This window comes from Eleutherodactylus coqui, chromosome 1, assembly GCF_035609145.1.
Source record: "Eleutherodactylus coqui strain aEleCoq1 chromosome 1, aEleCoq1.hap1, whole genome shotgun sequence".
Classification (NCBI taxonomy): domain Eukaryota; kingdom Metazoa; phylum Chordata; class Amphibia; order Anura; family Eleutherodactylidae; genus Eleutherodactylus; species Eleutherodactylus coqui.
This window is the reverse complement of record NC_089837.1, coordinates 529,821,249-529,839,128: the sequence shown is the minus strand read 5'-3', so window position 1 is coordinate 529,839,128 and position 17,880 is coordinate 529,821,249. Positions and strand designations below refer to the sequence as shown.

The 17,880-nt window shown below is 50.3% G+C and overlaps 1 protein-coding gene across 1 annotated transcript in view; it reads left to right on the top strand.

The window, feature by feature from the left end:
• Window positions 1-12,126: 12,126 nt before the first annotated feature.
• Window positions 12,127-17,880, top strand: part of STARD10 (StAR related lipid transfer domain containing 10) — a 29,731-nt gene continuing 23,977 nt past the window's right edge. Inside the window, exon 1 of the mRNA XM_066588391.1 lies at window positions 12,127-12,437. Coding sequence (XP_066444488.1) covers window positions 12,279-12,437 — 159 coding nt within the window. The 5' untranslated portion in view covers window positions 12,127-12,278. The remainder of the gene's footprint in view (window positions 12,438-17,880) is intronic.

The following is a 17,880-nucleotide window of genomic DNA, read 5'->3' as shown; positions in this document are numbered from 1 at the left end:
TTTCCAATGCAGCTCTGAAAGTGACCGGTGAAGATATATTGTAAGCAGGATTGGGCTGCAGCTCTCGATGTGACAAGAGGACAAACATGAAGGAATTCAAGAATCAATATATTGTAACTATTAGCCTGCAAAATTTTTATTGCAGCTTTGCATCTGACAGCAGAATTGTGAATGCAGCTCTGAAGGTGACTGGAGTGGAAGATGTGATATACTGTAACAGCAGAACTGTGAATGCAGCTCTGGGTGCGACTGGAGTAGAAGATGTGACTAAAGTATAAAACATGATGTAACGCCGGACAACTATGTGATAAGTAATTGGTGTATATATTGTGAGAGAACAGGGTTTCCATTATTGGGGGGGGGGGAATTAGCAGTTTGGGTCTGTTTTTGATTCCTGAATTGCACCATTTTGCCTTCCAGACATGAAGGTGTTAATTCTAATTTATTCTTCTCTCCAGGAATCCTGAAGAGGGAGGAGCGGCGAAGAACACAGAGCGCCATTGTCTGACTATCATCATCATCACTGGGTAAATAGTGTACACCGCACACTCCTCCTCCCGTGATGCAGACAGAACTAGTACCTTTAACTGGGCGCTGCCCCTTTAAGAGGAGCCCTGGTGTCTGTTATGCCTCCAGCCCCCAGCTTCAGCCCATCACCCAGCTTTCCTAGAGACCTGAATGGCAAGTCTGCATGCACTATACAGACTATGGAATGGGCGTGTCAGCGGCGGACGCTGCAGCGCTGTGAACTGGTCTGGGGCGCTAATAACAGAAAATCTCGTAAGGATTGCGCACAGAAAGTCTCAGCGGGACGACAAGCTGATGGGAAAACTATGAGGAAAAACAGTTCTGGGAAGTAAAGCAGTTCTCTGGATTCAGCCTGCAGTGTAAAGTATGGAGGAGTCTTGCCTAAAAAGTACATGAAAACACAGTGTTTCCTCTTGTGTATACTCAGGTACCCATACACTATCCTGCAGGTGTGAGGGATAATGAGCATGGGGTTGTGTGAAGACCTCCATGCTTTACACTGCAGGCTACATCCAGAAAACTTTCAAACAATGCAAAATAGATCCGCGGTTCTTCTGACTGAGCGGCGTTCCTTACAAACCCCTTCTCTGTCCCTTTAAGGCTGGCAGTGATGGGGCTCCTGAACATCTGCCCGGGCTCTATTATACAGAGATTAGTATGCTGGAGGTTTATGACGAAGGCTTATCAAATCCTTTATCTTCCTCATCAGGCCTGAAAACACGGAAAATGACCCAGATTATAATAACCGAGAGAATCCGAATGGCAAAAGAGACCATCGCCTGCTGCACCAGGGACCAGATATACCATCCATGGTATTTACTGGTTCAGTGCCCCAGTCCCTAGTGTCTAGTGGTTCAGTGCCCAAGTCCTTGGTGTACAGGAGTCCGGTGCCCATGTCCATGATGTCAAGGGGTCCAGTGCCCCAGCCCCTGGTGTCCAGCAGTCCAGTGCCCCAGCCCCTGGTGCCCAGCAGTGTGGTGCCCCAGTCCCTGGTGTCCAGCAGTCCAGTGCCCCAGTCCCTGGTTTAAAGCGGTCCAGTGCCTCAGTCCTTGGGGTCCAGCGATCCAGTGCCCCAGTCTCTGCTCTCAAGGGGTCTAGTGTCCTAGTCCCTGGTGTCCAGGGGTCCAGTGCCCCAGTCCTGGTTTTCCAGTGCCCCAGTCCCTGGTGTCCAGCAGTCCTGTGCCCCAGTCCCTGTTGTCCAGTGCCCCAGTCCTAGTGTTCAGTGCCTCAGTCCCTGGTGTCCAGTGGTCCAGTGCCTCAGTCCCTGGTGTCCAGTGGTCCAGTGCCTCAGTCCCTGGTGTCCAGTGGTCCAGTGCCTTAGTCCCTGGTGTCCAGTGGTCCAGTGCCTCAGTCCCTGGTGTCCAGGGGTCCAGTCCTCAGTCCTTGGTGTCCAGGGGTTTAGTGCCCCTGTCCCTGGTATCTTATGGTCCAGTGCCCCTGTCCTTGGTCTCTCCATTCCAGTATCTGGCACCACCATAACCCCCAGACAGCACACCCGCTGCCTTGAGGCCACACTGGTCTCTTCTTTACCCCCCACATCCAATCTCTGGCCCGGACATGCCACCTGCACCTCAGGAATATTGCTACAATCCGTCCGTTCCTCCCCACGGACTCACTGAAGACACTCGTGGTCGCCCTCATCCACTCCCAACTCGACTACTACAACTCGCTGCTCATCGGCCTCGCTCATCCCCTCTTTAGTCCATCCTGAATGTGGCAGCCGGGCTCATTTTCATGTCCAGTCGTTACTCAGATGCCTCTGCCCTGTGCCAGTCGCTGCACCGGCTGCCCATCCACTGCAGAACTCAATTCAAACTCATCATCCTCACCCACAAAGCTCTCCATGGCGCCGCACCACTGTACATGGCTTCCCTCCTGTTCGTACATCACCCATCCCTCATTCCCTAGAGTTCAGTGGTTCTGTGCCCCAGTCCCTGGGGTCTAGTGGTTTAATATCTCAGTAATTTATTGTCTCAGTCCCTGATGTCTAGTGGTCCTGTTTCCCAATCCATGCTGTCTAGTGGTTTAACATTCAGTCCATGGTGTCTAGAGGTACAATTTCCCAGTCACTGGCATCTAGAGGTTCAGTGCCCCAGTCCCCGGTGCCTAGAGGTTCAGTGCCCCAGTCCCCGGTGCCTAGAGGTTCAGTGCCCCAGTCCCCGGTGCCTAGAGGTTCAGTGCCCCAGTCCCCGGTGCCTAGAGGTTCAGTGCCCCAGTCCCCGGTGCCTAGAGGTTCAGTGCCCCAGTCCCTCGTGTCCTATGGTTTAATGTGCCAGTCCCTACTGTTAGTGTCTCAGTCTCTGGTGCCTGGTGGTATAGTTTCTTAATCCCTGCTGTCTAGTGGTTCAGTGTCTCTGTGCCTGTTGGGGTAGTCCCCCAGTCCTTGGTGTCTAGAGGTTCAGTTCCCCAGTCCCTGGTGTCTAGAGGTTCAGTGCCCCAGTCTCTGCTGTCTAGTGGTTCAGTGTCTCTGTGCCTGTTGGTGTAGTCCCCCAGTCCCTGGTGTCTAGAGGTTCAGTCCCCCAGTCCCTGGTGTCTAGAGATTCAGCCCCCCAGTCCCTGCTGTCTAGAGGCTCAGCGCCCCAGTCCCTGGTGTCTAGAGGCTCAGTGCCCCAGTCCCTGGTGTCTAGAGGCTCAGTGCCCCAGTCCCTGGTGTCTAGAGGCTCAGTGCCCCAGTCCCTGGTGTCTAGAGGCTCAGTGCCCCAGTCCCTGGTGTCTAGAGGCTCAGTGCCCCAGTCCCTGGTGTCTAGAGGCTCAGTGCCCCAGTCCCTGGTGTCTAGAGGCTCAGTGCCCCAGTCCCTGGTGTCTAGAGGCTCAGTGCCCCAGTCCCTTGTGTCTAGAGGCTCAGTGCCCCAGTCCCTGGTGTCTAGAGGCTCAGTGACCCAGTCCCTGGTGTCTAGAGGCTCAGTGCCCCAGTCCCTGGTGTCTAGAGGCTCAGTGCCCCAGTCCCTGGTGTCTAGAGGCTCAGTGCCCCAGTCCCTGGTGTCTAGAGGCTCAGTGCCCCAGTCCCTGGTGTCTAGAGGCTCAGTGCCCCAGTCCCTGGTGTCTAGAGGCTCAGTGCCCCAGTCCCTGGTGTCTAGAGGCTCAGTGCCCCAGTCCCTGGTGTCTAGAGGTCCAGTGCCCCAGTCCCTGGTGTCTAGAGGTCCAGTGCCCCAGTCCCTGGTGTCTAGAGGTCCAGTGCCCCAGTCCCTGGTGTCTAGAGGTCCAGTGCCCCAGTCCCTGGTGTCTAGAGGTCCAGTGCCCCAGTCCCTGGTGTCTAGAGGTCCAGTGCCCCAGTCCCTGGTGTCTAGAGGTCCAGTGCCCCAGTCCCTGGTGTCTAGAGGTCCAGTGCCCCAGTCCCTGGTGTCTAGAGGTCCAGTGCCCCAGTCCCTGGTGTCTAGAGGTTCAGTCCCCCAGTCCCTGGTGTCTAGAGGTTCAGTCCCCCAGTCCCTGGTGTCTAGAGGTTCAGTGCCCCAGTCCCTGGTGTCTAGAGGTTCAGTGCCCCAGTCCCTGGTGTCTAGCGGCTCAGTGTCCCAGTCCCTGGTGTCTAGAGGCTCAGTCTCCCAGTCCCTGGTGTCTAGAGGCTCAGTGTCCCAGTCCCTGGTGTCTAGAGGTTCAGCCCCCCAGTCCCTGGTGTCTAGAGGTTCAGCCCCCCCAGTCCCTGGTGTCTAGAGGTTCAGCGCCCCAGTCCCTGGTGTCTAGAGGCTCAGCGCCCCAGTCCCTGGTGTCTAGAGGCTCAGCACCCCAGTCCCTGGTGTCTAGAGGCTCAGCGCCCCAGTCCCTGGTGTCTAGAGGCTCAGCGCCCCAGTCCCTGGTGTCTAGAGGCTCAGCGCCCCAGTCCCTGGTGTCTAGAGGCTCAGCGCCCCAGTCCCTGGTGTCTAGAGGCTCAGTGCCCCAGACCCTGGTGTCTAGAGGCTCAGTGCCCCAGACCCTGGTGTCTAGAGGCTCAGTCCCCCAGTCCCTGGTGTCTAGAGGTTCAGCCCCCCAGTCCCTGCTGTCTAGAGGTTCAGCCCCCCAGTCCCTGCTGTCTAGAGTTTGTCTTTATTCCCATGTCTAAATAGTAAATGCAGCTCTGGATGTGACTGGAATATTAGACACAATATAGCAGCAGAATTATGGTGTCTAGAGGCTCAGCGCCCCAGTCCCTGGTGTCTAGAGGCTCAGCGCCCCAGTCCCTGGTGTCTAGAGGCTCAGCGCCCCAGTGCCTGGTGTCTAGAGGCTCAGTGCCCCAGACCCTGGTGTCTAGAGGCTCAGTCCCCCAGTCCCTGGTGTCTAGAGGTTCAGCCCCCCAGTCCCTGCTGTCTAGAGGTTCAGTCCCCCAGTCCCTGCTGTCTAGAGTTTGTCTTTATTCCCATGTCTAAATAGTAAATGCAGCTCTGGAGGTGACTGGAATATTAGACACAATATAGCAGCAGAATTATGGATGCAGCTCTGGAGGTGACATTGCATGAGTAGATTGAAGTGTGATTGTTCTCAGTAATCTTGTAGATCTGGTCCATTTTAACCTGTGAAGTGCCGTGTGCGGAGGAGTCAGTGTGTGCATCCAGTGCTGACATGTTGGCCCCCGTGTCGCCGCGCTCCGGTCACCGCCTGCGCTGCTTAGCATTTCCCAGGTTCCTTGTTGCTCCGTTACCATAATGACTCAGGTGATTGTGTCTGTGGAGCGCAGCTGGAGTCGTGAGTCATCGTTCTCCTCTCATTCGCCGCTCTCCTCCCGCTGAGCGCCATTATCATGTAGATTTAGCGAGGAGAATAAGACTCGGCGAGCTGAATAGGCTGGCATTAACGGGATCTCAGCGCCAACGCCTGGATCCTGCCGTCTATTTATAGGCTGGCTGGTTCCTGGCACTTTACTGCGTTACGGCTATACAGAACCGCGAAGAATTCAGCAAGTGCTCCATTCTCTGGGCATTAAAGGGGCAGTACGGAAATGTACGTGCGTGTCGTAAACCCCGCTCGCTACCTCAGAATATGGCGCAGGTTGCAGCGGGTGACAATGTTCAGAAATCAGTTGTATGGGAAACATACATAAAAATGGCGTCCGAGAAAACCGATGGAAATGCGTTAACGCCCTGCAATGTCTGTGCCTGTCCCATCACTCTGTGCGAGGTATTAGCGCTGTGGCCGGACCCTCCTGGCGGACAGGTTGTCTGCAGGGGCTTCAAGGGTTCAGATGGGATGAGACAAGATGGGTCCCGGATGCAACAGCTGTGCAGCAGGAGCCTCTCCCCTCCCTGAGCAAACAAACCAGCAATGGAGCGAAAGACGGCGTTTCCGATAACTCGCCATGTAATAAGTAAACCCTAATAACCTGACCGACCCGGGTGACACTTGACACGTAATACACAAATAGTCTCTAGCAGCAGCCACAGCGGGAACTGCTGGGACCAGTACAGTATCTGCCGTAGGGCCCCCAGCTACCATGTGTTTGTACAGTTGCAAGAAAAAGTAAGTGAACCCTTTGGAATTCTCTGGATTTCTGCACTGATTACTAATAAAATGTAGACTGATTGTATCTAGGTCACAATTATAACCAATGAAGCCAATAACACAGACGCTTGTACCATTCATCATTCACAGGGATAAAAAGTAAGTGAACCCATGAATTTAATAACCTGTAAATCCCCTTAGCATCAGCCACCTCCTCCAATCATTTCCCGTACCTGCAAATACGTTTTGCACAAAGTTGAGGAATTTTGGACCCTTCCCTTCTTGCAAGTATGTTTCAGTTCATCAGTATTTCTGGGATGCCTTGGGTGCATAGTCCTCTATAAAGATAAGATCAGGACCCAGACTTGGATATTTCAGAACACAAATCATCTTCCACCGTTCTTTAGCTGATTACTTGTGTACTTTGTGTCTTTGTCTTGTTGCTACACCCAATGTGTCTTCAGCTTGAGATCCGGGAGGCCCGTAAAACCTCCAGCAAGACGCTCTTATTCACCTGAGAACTCATTGTTCCCTCAGTGATCACAAGGTGTCCAGGCCCCGAGGAGCAAAGCCACCTCAAACCACAATGCCTCCTCCACCATAGCCTCAAACCATGTTGCCTCCTCCACCATAGCCTCAAACCATGATGCCTCCTCCACCATAGCCTCAAACCACGATGCCTCCTCCACCATAGCCTCAAACCATGATGCCTCCTCCACCATAGCCTCAAACCACGATGCCTCCTCCACCATAGCCTCAAACCATGTTGCCTCCTCCACCATAGCCTCAAACCATGATGCCTCCTCCACCATAGCCTCAAACCACGATGCCTCCTCCACCATAGCCTCAAACCATGATGCCTCCTCCACCATAGCCTCAAACCATGATGCCTCCTCCACCAGACTTGCATGAGGTTGCATGAGGCTTTGGTGTTGTGCGCAGGGTTCTTCTTCCTCCATGTTGTGCGTTGTGTTATAATCTTCCCCTTTTGTCTCCTCCGTCCATAGAACACTTCCCAGAAGCATTGTGGGACATCCAAGACGTCTTGGACAGACATGAGACGGGCTGCTGTGTATTTTTGTCCAGCAGCATCGTCCTTGGTGGTGTCCATCCATCATCACCATTCTCAGTCAGTGTTTCCCTAATATAAGAGGGCCCTGCAGTCTATAGGGTCTTCTGTGGGTCCTCTGCTGTTCCTCCTGGACTCTTCCTCCCCTCTTTCAGGATTGCCCGTTGTGCCCTTGAAATGATATAACCGGACGCTCCTGGGGAGAGTAGAAGAGTCCGGAATGTCCTCCATCTGTAGATAATAACCGTGGACTGACCGGGTCTTTAGCTTTTGCAGCTCCTTGCGTCTTTATAGCACATCTGCTGGAAGTTACTTATATTGAGGTGCGGCTCACACTGACCAGATCTGTCAGTATCCAGGCTTTGTGTACCTCTGTTTAATGAGTAAAGCACCTGTGACACTTAGACAATCAGCTCTTCAAGAAGTCATTGTGGAAAATGTACTAAACCTTCCATTTCCTGCATTGGGCCAAGTAAAGTTTCCCCCGGCGGACGCCTCTTTGTGTGTTCAGCACCTCCATGCGCCTTCACAGGAAAGCAATGTAGAAAGGAAGAACCAGGCAGCATTCATTAAAATCCTCTTCTTTATTGAGACATGAGGAAGCAAGCAGCCACGTATCGACCCTGTACTCGGGTCTTTATCAAGCACAGGAAAGCACAATTGGTCCCGACCAGGCGTACATTTCTGGCAAAATTTTTGTCAGTTTTTCCTATAAATTATACTTAATTTTGTTGGTCCGGCCCCCTCCTGACAAGCCACGCCCAGTTTAAAAAAAGTATTGGGTCAGTGCAAGAGGAAGAAAAGTTGCAACACTTTGCGACTTTTTTCCGCCAGCATTCTTGTGTAGATTACATAGTGAATGACCCCCATTATTCCCGGTCAGCAGGGGGCGCTGATGTAGGTGGAGAAACCCAGCAAGACCGTTTATATCGTGCGTTGGTGTCACCGTATATCTCTGTAGGTGCAGCGGCTCCAGATGATGAGAGTTTCCCTCCTCAGAGAGGAGTCTGTGCAGGAATCTGCTATATTCTGACCGTTCTCAAGTCAAGTGACCTGGAAGACATGAAGCGCAGGCGGCGCCGATAATGGACGATGCGGCTAATGTATCTCTATAGGGCCACTTCTAGGAGCCGCGGGCCGTCTGACCCATTTACTTGCTTTTGTGCTGACCGGTTTAGGGTTGCTTGCAGTCCTATGTAACACACTCAGCGTGCTGTGACTCAGCTTACTTAGGGCTTATTTGCATGAGCGAGAAGATCGGAGAGGATCCGGGCGTTTGGGCGAGGCACAGATATATGCAAAGTATTAACCCCTTCTTCCCAATAGGTTCAGTTACATGGACCTCTTCCCTGGAGCACGGGCCATTATTTAGCGATGTTGCAGAAAACTCGCTCGTTATTTGCTGTGGGCGGGTTAAAAACCAGATGAACCGCGCGGGAACAGCGAGCGCAAGGCGATGCGTCATTACTTTCCAATTGAAACAAAATGCATCGCAGTCACATATAATCGCAGATTTAGGATTGCAATATTGGCCTGGTAGTTTCTCGGAGCGATATCGCACTCGCCCGTGTAAACACGGCCCTATTTTGTGCCCCTTTTGGCACATCAGATGACTCAACATGTAAAGCTCCTTTAATGCGGCTCTTCAGGCTCCACCCTCTTTCTGTGACTCCTCCCTTTAGACTACCTGAGCCATCCATACCTAATAGTTACTGATCACAGGTCTACCTTAGTAGAGCAGGACTGCAGTGTAAAGCATGTGGGCCTGCTGATGGCACAGGAGGCAACAATTTTTGGGGAATTTTCATCTCCATTTTTTAAAAGCCGTGACGCTTTTCTTTCTCCGTCGCCGCGGCCGGATGTTTCTGCAGGGCGGGCTGCAGTTTTTGGGTACATATAATGTTTTGTGTAACTTTTCATCACATTTTTTGGGAGGGTAAGAAGTACAATCCGTCAGCTCTGGGTTGGTTTTTTTACCGTGTTGATCATAGAGCATAAATGACGGGATACGTTGTATCTGCCGACCGCGACAATCCGAAAGGGTCCGGAGCTTTTGTAGCTTCTTCCACTCTTGCTTTTTTCCATCGCTGCAGTCAGAGTCCCATAACTGACCCTTCGCTGGGCGGGCCCCGGGAGGACTTGTCCTTGTGTGAAGAGGTGCAGTTCTTATTAGCAGCATTTGGGGTTTTTGATCTTTTTTATTGCATTTTTTTTTTGGAAATGAACAAAATCCTTTTGCTTCATTTTTTAGGTTTTGGGGTTTTTTTTTTCAGTGTTTTGCTGTGCAGGATAAAAAGTGTCTTGTTATCACGGTGCGATGACCCCAAATGTGGGTTTTTTATTTAGTTTTTTAAACAAAGATGGGAGAGTGCGCAAAGAAGGGTTTTTTAAATTACTGTGTTTTTTTTTACTATTTTTATTTTCTCTTTTCTACATTTCTCATGTCCCTGTAGGGGACTTGAACTTGCCATTGCTCTGATTGCTCTGATAATACACTGCAGTACTTCTGTCCATGGCAGACCCAGACAGCATTGTCTGGTGTCGCGGAGGTCTGATGATGACAGAGAAAGAGCGCCTTCGGTCTGTGAACCCTTTACATGCCACGATCATTCTTGATTGCGGCAGGTAAAGGGTTAATAGAGGGGATCGGTGTTCTCACTGTTGCTATCCGTGGGACATAAATGTAGGTCCATTCGAGGCAACCACGTCCCAGCCCCAGGACGTACATGTATTCTCTGGGGCGGGAAGGGGTTAAAGGATCTGATTAACACCGTTCACAGATTGTAAAATTACTTAAAGGGATATACCATATTCCCTGCGCCTCCATAGACCACAGTTAGAGGTGCAGCATTGTTACTGGTGAGAGGTCATAGCTCATCCTGAGCATCCCTGGTTCATGAATAGAATGCCAGAAATACAGTGAAGACTGACGCATGAAGAGAACAGTATGGGGGCGATGACAGCAAGTGAGGGGGGGGGGGAGGGGGGAGAATGGTGCAGGATGTTGGGAGTGCTCCTTCTCCCTCCTGTCTCTATAATCCGGATAATAACCCGTATTAGGCAAGTGCTGATATTATAGCGACACCTGACACCACTAATCCTATTACCGCAAGGCCTGCCAAGGTCAGCGCCACAGTGGGGTGGGGTGGGGGTGGGGGACACGTAGGCACCTATAAACCAGGCGCTCCCCTTCGCTGTATTGATCTACGATGTGATTGGTGGACCGTCTGCAGTTTATAACACCAGTCTATAAGAGGGCGATGCAAGGCGTACAGTATTAACCCCTTCCTCTCCCAGTCTGATGTGGAGCTTGTTTGCCCCCCCACTGGGCACCAAGTGCCAAGCAACAATCCCAGTAAATGTAACACTGGGTCATTGGAGACTGGGCATTGGGTCTCACGGTGTGGCCCGGTATGTCAACTGGTCAGTTGCCTGTTTGGTGTTCAGGGACCAGATACTTGCCTACTTGGTCACCTTAATTTGATCCCAAGTGTTTGGATTATTTGGCCAGCAAGGTCCAGAACTGTGGCCCATTCAGGCACCAGGCATTGGACGTTTGGCCACTTGATTGCTGGGATATGGTTACTTCCCCACTCGGTCACTGCTGTCCAAACATTTGATCACTTGGTCACCAGGGGGTCAAAGATTTATGTAGTTGATTACTGGGGCTGGATTAGATGTTTGCTAGTTGGTCATCGGAGAACACAACTCCCACCCACGTAGTTGCCAGAGAGAAGAGCTCTTATCCACCAGTGATCGAACACTTGGTCACCAGGGGTCGAGCATTCACCCAGTTGGCCCGGATGCCGTTGGTCATCGGAGACTGTTATTTTTGCCCATTTAGTCACCAAGGATTGGCCGTTTTGCCTACTTCTTTGCTGGGAAATGGATATGGAACTATTTAGTCACCAGAACTCTTACCCACTAGGCCACTAGTGACTGAAAGCTTGTCATCGGGACAGGAGACCCTGGAGGTTGGTTATCTTTATCTCAGAGATTTCCATAACTGGAGGGTCTAGGGTGGTCTCAGATGATAAATCCGCCCCTGACTTCCCAAGCAGGGGATGATGGGGGTTATAATCCTGGCACTGTCACTATTGGCTGTGGGCGGGGTGGTCTGACCAGTTGCCCCACATACCAGAGTCCGGTATGGTCAGCGGGCGTGGTGGTCACCCTCATTACTGAACACAAGCGTCACACGTGAGTGGGGTAGTGTCTCTTTACATTCTGGGGGTCCCTGCTGATCAACGTGACTGTGTGTTGTCCTTCCTCTTATCAGATGTAGTCACAGTGATGACTGCAGCCCTACAGCCCCCATCGTGGCCCTCAGTCCTATCAGCACAGGCCATATAACGCCTGCCGCGCTCGTCCCGTATATAATAAGTTGTCCAGTTACCTGCAATGTTTGCGGCTCTTCTAAATGCGGAATGCGTTCTTTGTATCGCTTTGCGGAATTACATCTTCTATATGTTAGAAATCCGGAACAACAATTCCGTAAGACGTACGCCCGCGCTGGGAAGCTTCTCCGCTGCGAGAAAAAAGTCGTGCGGATTTGAACTAGAGATGGGGTTTTGAATGCTGTGGGTTTCAAGCCCCATTGGGGGGGGGGGGGGGGGGAAATCGCGATGCAATGTTTCCGACTGAAAACCGGCGCAGCTGACAGATCGTTACTTCCCTAAAGTGATGAGGGACGTTCTCGACCCAAAAACGCCTCGCATGCACGGGGAAATTGCGCGTCGACAAGAGCAATATCGGGTCGTGTTTCACAGCCCAATATCGCACTCGCCCGTGTGAAATTAGCCTAAGAGGGCAATATTGATCGGAGTTTCTCGCCTGTGTTACTGTATCCTAATACGAAGAGCCTAAACCCCATTGATTAGCGTTGGGCTGTTCAGACTTGCGTTTTCCATGTTCATATTTACGTGCGTGCAAAAAAACCCTCACAGCATGTCCTATGCCGTGCTGCCCAGCTTTCTGTGCGCTGTAGAGAGGCCGGCAGTAGGACCCAGCGGCTGCCAGATGTGGCAGGGGGGTGTGTGCGCTGTGGGAGGGGGCGCTCTGTGTACATAGAATAAGCTTATATTCCTTTCTCCCAGGCTCTTGGAGTCTCACATCACCCGCCGTTCTCCAGGGCATCTGCGGGCGCTCATCCTGCTGGTCCAGAAGAACCGGATCCCTGCCCCCAGGCTCCCAGGGCTGTGCCATATGGATGTGCAGCCTGCGCTGAGCCCCAGACCTGAGAGTACTCTGTGAGTGGCCGCCAGCACCTGTCGCCATGTCCAGGGACCACGTCCAGATCCCAGACGACCGCGACTTCCAGAACTTCAGGACGGAGTGTCAGTCCGAGGCTGGATGGACAGTGACCTACAGCAAGTCCGGGGTCACGGTGTGGGTGCAGATCCTGGAAGAGGAGAGGGCACTGCACAAGATCAAGGTGAGGACTGCCGGAGGGTACACTGTATCCGCTGAGGTCCGGCTCCACTCGTTACTGATGGGTCTCCTCCTGAACCTCACTATGTCTTGGCTTGGATTGCAGTTGATACAATGTATCAGTTGAGTCTGAGTTCACTTGTTACATTGTATCAGTTGTGGTTCTACTATATCTGCTGAGTTTGCTTCCTGTTACTATGTGTCCACGGGGTCAGATCCCAGGGGGGACGATACAGCTACCCCCCAGTTCATCTGCTGGACCCCTCTGGTGATACTGGGGGGGATACAATGTATTGTAGGGGAGTCTGAGGGCAGGATGAGCTCCAGCACCTGTTACGTCTCCTGCCGAGGGTCCGCTCCAGGGTGGCCCCTTGCAAATAATAGGTTGTAGTTTTGTGTATCTCACAACGCACAAAACTTGCCCTTCTGAATGCGCCTTTCCTGGAATCGAGAGGTTCGGTGCAGTCCTCGGTGGGTGAGAGGTGTGCAGTGTGAGCACAGGTGTGTGTGTTAGTATGACGTGTTCCTGTGATGCCTGTAGAAGTATTATGGATGGGTGTTAGCATGATGAGTATGGGGTTTACTTCTTGCTTAGCTCTGCGTGTATCAGTATGATGTGTATGTGTGACGTGTGCATAGTTTACTTCCGGACTGTGGGGAGAGTGTATATATGTGCAACACGTCTAGTTTAGTTCTTGGATAAGAGGAAGTGTACCAGTATGATATGAATGTACCAGTATGATGTGTGTGTGTGTGTACCCGTATGATGTGTGTGTGTGTGTACCCGTATGAAGTGTGTGTGTGTGTGTACCCGTATGAAGTGTGTGTGTGTGTGTGTGTGTACCCGTATGAAGTGTGTATGTGTGTGTGTGTACCCGTATGAAGTGTGTGTGAGTGTACCCGTATGAAGTGTGTGTACCAGTATGGTGTGTGTGTGTGTACCAGTATGGTGTGTGTGTGTGTACCAGTATGGTGTGTGTGTGTGTGTGTGAGTGTACCCGTATGATGTGTGAGTGTACCAGTATGATGTGTGTGAGTGTACCAGTATGATGTGTGAGTGTACCCGTATGAAGTGTGTGTGAGTGTACCAGTATGGTGTGTGTGTGTGTGTGTGTGTGTGAGTGTACCAGTATGGTGTGTGTGTGTGTACCAGTATGATGTGTGTGTGTACCAGTATGATGTGTGTGTGTACCAGTATGATGTGTGTGTGTACCAGTATGATGTGTGTGTGTGTGTACCAGTATGATGTGTGTGTGTACCAGTATGATGTCTGTGTGTGTGTACCAGTATGATGTGTGTGTGTGTGTGTACCCGTATGAAGTGTGTGTGTGTACCAGTATGAAGTGTGTGTGTGTGTGTGTACCAGTATGATGTGTGTGTGTGTGTGTGTGTATACCAGTATGGTGTGTGTGTGTGTGTGTGTGTACCAGTATGGTGTGTGTGTGTGTGCCAGTATGATGTGTGTGTGTGTGCCAGTATGATGTGTGTGTGTGTGTGTGTGTGTGTACCAGTATGGTGTGTGTGTGTGCCAGTATGATGTGTGTGTGTGTGTGTACCAGAATGATGTGTATGATGTGTGTGTACCCGTATGATGTGTGTGTGTGTGTGTGTGTGTGTGTGTGTGTGTACCCGTATGATGTGTGTGTGTGTTTGTGTGTATACCAGTATGGTGTGTGTGTGTGTGTGTGTGTGTACCAGTATGGTGTGTGTGTGTGTGCCAGTATGATGTGTGTGTGTGTGCCAGTATGATGTGTGTGTGTGTGTGTGTGTGTGTGTGTGTGTGTGTGTACCAGTATGGTGTGTGTGTGTGCCAGTATGATGTGTGTGTGTGTGTACCAGAATGATGTGTATGATGTGTGTGTACCCGTATGATGTGTGTGTGTGTGTGTGTGTGTGTACCCGTATGATGTGTGTGTGTGTGTGTGTACCAGAATGATGTGTGTGTGTGTGTGTGTGCCAGTATGATGTGTGTGTGTGTGCCAGTATGATGTGTGTGTGTGTGTGTGTGTACCAGTATGGTGTGTGTATGTGCCAGTATGATGTGTGTGTGTGTGTACCAGAATGATGTGTGTGTGTGTGTACCAGAATGATGTGTATGATGTGTGTGTACCCGTATGATGTGTGTGTGTGTGTACCAGAATGATGTGTATGATGTGTGTGTACCCGTATGGTGTGTGTGTGTGTGTGTACCAGTATGAAGTGTGTGTGTACCAGTATGATGTGTGTGTGTGTGTACCAGTATGATGTGTGTGTGTGTGTGTGTACCCGTATGATGAATGATGTGTGTGTGTGTGTGTGTTTACCTGTATGATGTGTGTGTGTGTGTACCCATATGATGTGTGTGTGTGTGTGTGTACCTGTATGATGTGTGTGTGTGTGTACCCGTATGATGTGTGTGTGTGTGTACCTGTATGATGTGTCTGTGTGTGTACCTGTATGATGTGTGTGTGTGTGTGTACCTGTATGATGTGTGTGTGTGTGCGTGTACCTGTATGATGTGTGTGTGTGTGTACCAGTATGATGTGTGTGTGTGTGTGTACCCGTATGATGAATGATGTGTGTGTGTGTACCTGTATGATGTGTGTGTACCCATATGATGTGTGTGTGTGTGTGTGTGTACCCGTATGATGTGTGTGTGTGTGTGTACCCGTATGATGTGTGTGTGTGTGTACCCGTATGATGTGTGTGTGTGTGTGTGTACCCGTATGATGTGTGTGTGTGTACCCGTATGATGTGTGTGTGTGTGTGTGTACCTGTATGATGTGTCTGTGTGTGTACCTGTATGATGTGTGTGTGTGTGTGTACCTGTATGGTGTGTGTGTGTGTGTACCCGTATGATGTGTGTGTGTGTACCCATATGATGTGTGTGTGTGTGTGTGTACCCGTATGATGTGTGTGTGTGTACCCGTATGATGTGTGTGTACCTGTATGATGTGTGTGTGTGTGTGTGTACCCGTATGATGTGTGTGTGTGTACCCGTATGATGTGTGTGTGTGTGTACCCGTATGATGTGTGTGTGTGTGTGTACCCATATAATGTGTGTGTGTGTGTGTGTGTGTGTGTGTGTGTACCCATATGATGTGTGTGTGTGTGTACCCATATGATGTGTGTGTGTGTACCAGTATGGTGTGTGTGTGTACCAGTATGATGTGTGTGTGTGTGTACCAGTATGGTGTGTGTGTGTGCATGTGCACCTGTATGATGTGTGTGTGTGTGTGTACCCGTATGATGTGTGTGTACCTGTGTGTGAGTGTACCAGTATGATGTGTGTGTGTACCCGTATGGTGTGTGTGTACCTGTGTGTGAGTGTACCAGTATGATGTGTGAGTGTACCAGTATGATGTGTGTGTGTGTGTACCAGTATGATGTGTGTGTGTGTACCCGTATGATGTGTGTGTGTGTGTGTACCCGTATGATGTGTGTGTGTGAGTGTACCCGTATGATGTGTGTGTGTGTACCCGTATGATGTGTGTGTGTGTGTGTGTACCCGTATGATGTGTGTGTGTATGTGTACCCGTATGATGTGTGTGTGTGTGTGTGTATGTGTACCCGTATGATGTGTGTGTACCCGTATGATGTGTGTGTGTGTGTGTGTGTGTGTGTGTACCCGTATGATGTGTGTGTGTACCCGTATGATGTGTGAGTGTACCCGTATGATGTGTGAGTGTGTGTGTGTGTGTGTACCAGTATGATGTGTGTGTGTGAGTGTACCTGTATGATGTGTGTGTGTGTGTGTGTGAGTGTACCCGTATGATGTGTGAGTGTGTGAGTGTACCCGTATGATGTGTGAGTGTACTAGTATGAAGTGTGTGTGTGTGAGTGTACCAGTATGAAGTGTGTGAGTGTACCAGTATGATGTGTGAGTGTACCAGTATGATGTTTGTGTGAGTGTACCAGTATGATGTGTGTGTACCCGTATGATGTGTGTGTGTGTATGTGTACCCGTATGATGTGTGTGTACCCGTATGATGTGTGTGTGTGTGTGTACCCGTATGATGTGTGTGTACCCGTATGATGTGTGTGTACCCGTGTGATGTGTGAGTGTACCCGTATGATGTGTGAGTGTACCCGTATGATGTGTGTGTGTGTACCCGTATGATGTGTGAGTGTGTGTGTGTGTGTGTGTGTACCAGTATGATGTGTGTGTGTGAGTGTACCCGTATGATGTGTGAGTGTGTGTGTGTGTTCCAGTATGATGTGTGTGTGTGTGTGAGTGTACCCGTATGATGTGTGAGTGTGTGAGTGTACCCGTATGATGTGTGAGTGTACTAGTATGAAGTGTGTGTGTGTGAGTGTACCAGTATGAAGTGTGTGTGTGTACCAGTATGATGTGTGAGTGTACCAGTATGATGTGTGAGTGTACCAGTATGATGTGTGTGTGTGAGTGTACCGGTATGATGTGTGTGTGTGTGTGTACCCGTATGATGTGTGTGTGTATGTGTACCTGTATGATGTGTGTGTACCCGTATGATGTGTGTGTGTGTGTGTGTACCCGTATGATGTGTGTGTACCCGTATGATGTGTGAGTGTACCCGTATGATGTGTGAGTGTATCCGTATGATGTGTGAGTGTGTGTGTGTACCAGTATGATGTGTGTGTGTGAGTGTACCCGTATGATGTGTGAGTGTGTGTGTGTGTGTGTACCAGTATGATGTGTGTGTGTGTGAGTGTACCCGTATGATGTGTGAGTGTGTGAGTGTACCCGTATGATGTGTGAGTGTACTAGTATGAAGTGTGTGTGTGTGAGTGTACCAGTATGATGCGTGAGTGTACCAGTATGATGTGTGAGTGTACTAGTATGAAGTGTGTGTGTGTGAGTGTACCAGTATGATGCGTGAGTGTACCAGTATGATGTGTGAGTGTGTACCAGTATGATGTGTGAGTGTACCCGTATGATGTGTGAGTGTACCAGGCATTTGTATTTACATCACATATAGTACTGTTGTTCTGGGGTAGCTCTATGTATTGGTGAGTGTATGTATCTATCTATCAGTATGGTGTGTATGTATGTATATATACCCCAGAACAACACTACATGCATCCCAGATACACAAATCATACTGCTAGCTATATACACTCACCCACACATAGTGCTGCTATATACATGGCACACATATATATTCTCACATGACCCAAGTGCGCTGTGTATATAGCTAGCAGTATGATTTGTGTATTTGGGATGCATGTGGTGTTGTTCTGGGGTAACGCTGGGTACGTGTATCAGTATTATGGACTTAGTTTTCTCTGTATGGGGGAGCGTGTATCTATTGGTATTGTGTATGTATCAGTATGATAGATGTATCATTTGCTCTGTGTCAGTGTGTATATGTATCAGTGTGGCATGTGTATACACCGTGTGGGTATATATATATATATTTATGTGTGTATCAGTATGGTGTAGTTTGCTCTGCGTGGGTGTGTGTATCGGTATGATGTGTGTGGCACAT